General features: G+C 47.6%; 1 protein-coding gene across 1 annotated transcript; it reads right to left on the bottom strand.

Annotated features, from left to right (window-relative positions):
• Window positions 1-471: 471 nt before the first annotated feature.
• LOC141021834 (putative F-box/FBD/LRR-repeat protein At4g00315) lies at window positions 472-954 on the bottom strand. The gene has a single exon (XM_073497679.1). It carries the CDS (start codon window positions 952-954, stop codon window positions 472-474), a length of 483 nt encoding a protein of 160 aa, XP_073353780.1.
• Between the last annotated feature and the right edge of the window lie 807 nt (window positions 955-1761).

The raw sequence follows: 1761 nt of genomic DNA, 5'->3' as shown, positions 1-1761 counted from the left end.
CCATTCATTTCTGCGCAGTAAATATAGCGCAAACCTCATTACCTTAAGCAACCTTGTTTTCTGCGCAGTAAATGTGCTGTCCAATAATATATAAGAAGGAGAAGAAGAAGACTGTTGTACCTAAACGGATAATGATTCAGTAACAAGTTCGTTGAATTCCGCACACGAATAGCTCAACACTTTCAATTTATCAAGTACATACAATCTCTTGAGGAAAGGCACACTCTCAACGACAATATCGTGAAACACCTCAACTGATAGCCTTGGGTGGCGCCAGCAATGCGCATAAATCGCATGGACATTCATCGAGGTGATGTGGAGGCTACTGAACCCAACCATCGCATGTAGACGAAGTTACTCGAGCGCTGTACATCTGATGAGCAGGCACTCCAAATCCTCCTACGAGATGCAGACGACAATGAGCTCAAGGTGCTTAAGTTTCGGGAGATGAAGAGCACGCGCGACATCGATCTAGGGGAAAATGCACCGCCTGAATGTAGTGCGGCACAGCGTGGGCGCGAGGCGGAGCACAGACGGCGGCAGCGAGGAAGGACGTCTACCATGAAGGTTGAGCTCCTCGAGCTGATCCAGGGCTGGGGATAGGAACCAATAGTGCAACCTGGGTTCGGTCTTGTTGTGGGGATTGAGCTTACCGATAGCAAGTCGTCTGACCGGCCGAGGGTGCGTGGCAAGGATGTGGGACAATGCGGTCAGGCATTGCTGCTCCCCGCTGCAGAACTCGTGGTCGTCGATGATGTCTAGGGGGGTGGTGTGCCAGAGGGGGCGCCACCGCCGCGAGAGGACAGTGGTCCGCACACCATATTTAATGGGGAGGTGGGATATGATGGTTACCAACATCTCGTCGGTGAGGCTGCTGATGAATTCCATGTTCACCGGAGGCTCTTGCGGTTCTGGCTCGACCCGCCCCCGCTTGTTGGCTGGCTCACCCTCCATCTCGCAGCAGACGGCAATCCTCCGCGGCGGTGCTTTTAGATGAGATCGGAGGACTATTCTACGTACCTTCCCGAGGCGGACGACACAAAAGTCCAAAACCAGCAATAAATTGCAGCGCTCGCGGCATGCACGACAGACTGTCCCGTCTAATCAAACAACTGTCCGCGGTAGTAATGGTTAGTTAAACGCCCACGGTTGGACTAATATGCCTAGGAAAATCAATGTATAAAAAGGCGAAGCGAACCCTGAATAATTTCATATATTTAGCACAGTTGCATGTTGCCTTTGTAAAATAAATCAATGTGGGAAGATACAACATATGTCGTTTCACACACAGATCATGTGACCAAGTTCCCTCTCCAAACCATGAGGCTTCTTGATAGAAGCTCTGGTTTGTCTGAAAGAAAATATGGATAAAAGCCTAGTTGAAAAGGGCAGCAATATCTAACCCCAGCTTACAGAAGGTACGAAAGCATGATGATTAATTGTTCGTCAGGTTTACACGAAATTCAGATCGAACAGGACAATAACAACTAACTCAACCAAAGTTTTTGGCAGTCACAATCAAATAGATCGGTCTGATCCATAAAATCAAGATCCTGGACCAGAAAATCTACTGGTACATGAAGAATAGTTGTTGTAAATAGAAGCCGAGCACGTTCAGAAGCCCTTTTGTCCACCTGAAACTTCTTTTTATGCTTTTCAACGTGTCCATCCATGAGAACGTTTTTGTTAAAAAACTTAATCCTCATGGACAATAGTACTCTCGCATTCAATAGGAAGAATGTGACAAAGCTAGTGCTTGCA

This window comes from Aegilops tauschii, chromosome 4 (genome assembly GCF_002575655.3).
Source record: "Aegilops tauschii subsp. strangulata cultivar AL8/78 chromosome 4, Aet v6.0, whole genome shotgun sequence".
Classification (NCBI taxonomy): domain Eukaryota; kingdom Viridiplantae; phylum Streptophyta; class Magnoliopsida; order Poales; family Poaceae; genus Aegilops; species Aegilops tauschii.
The sequence above is the reverse complement of the archived record's forward strand: the minus strand, read 5'-3'. Positions and strand labels throughout refer to the sequence as shown.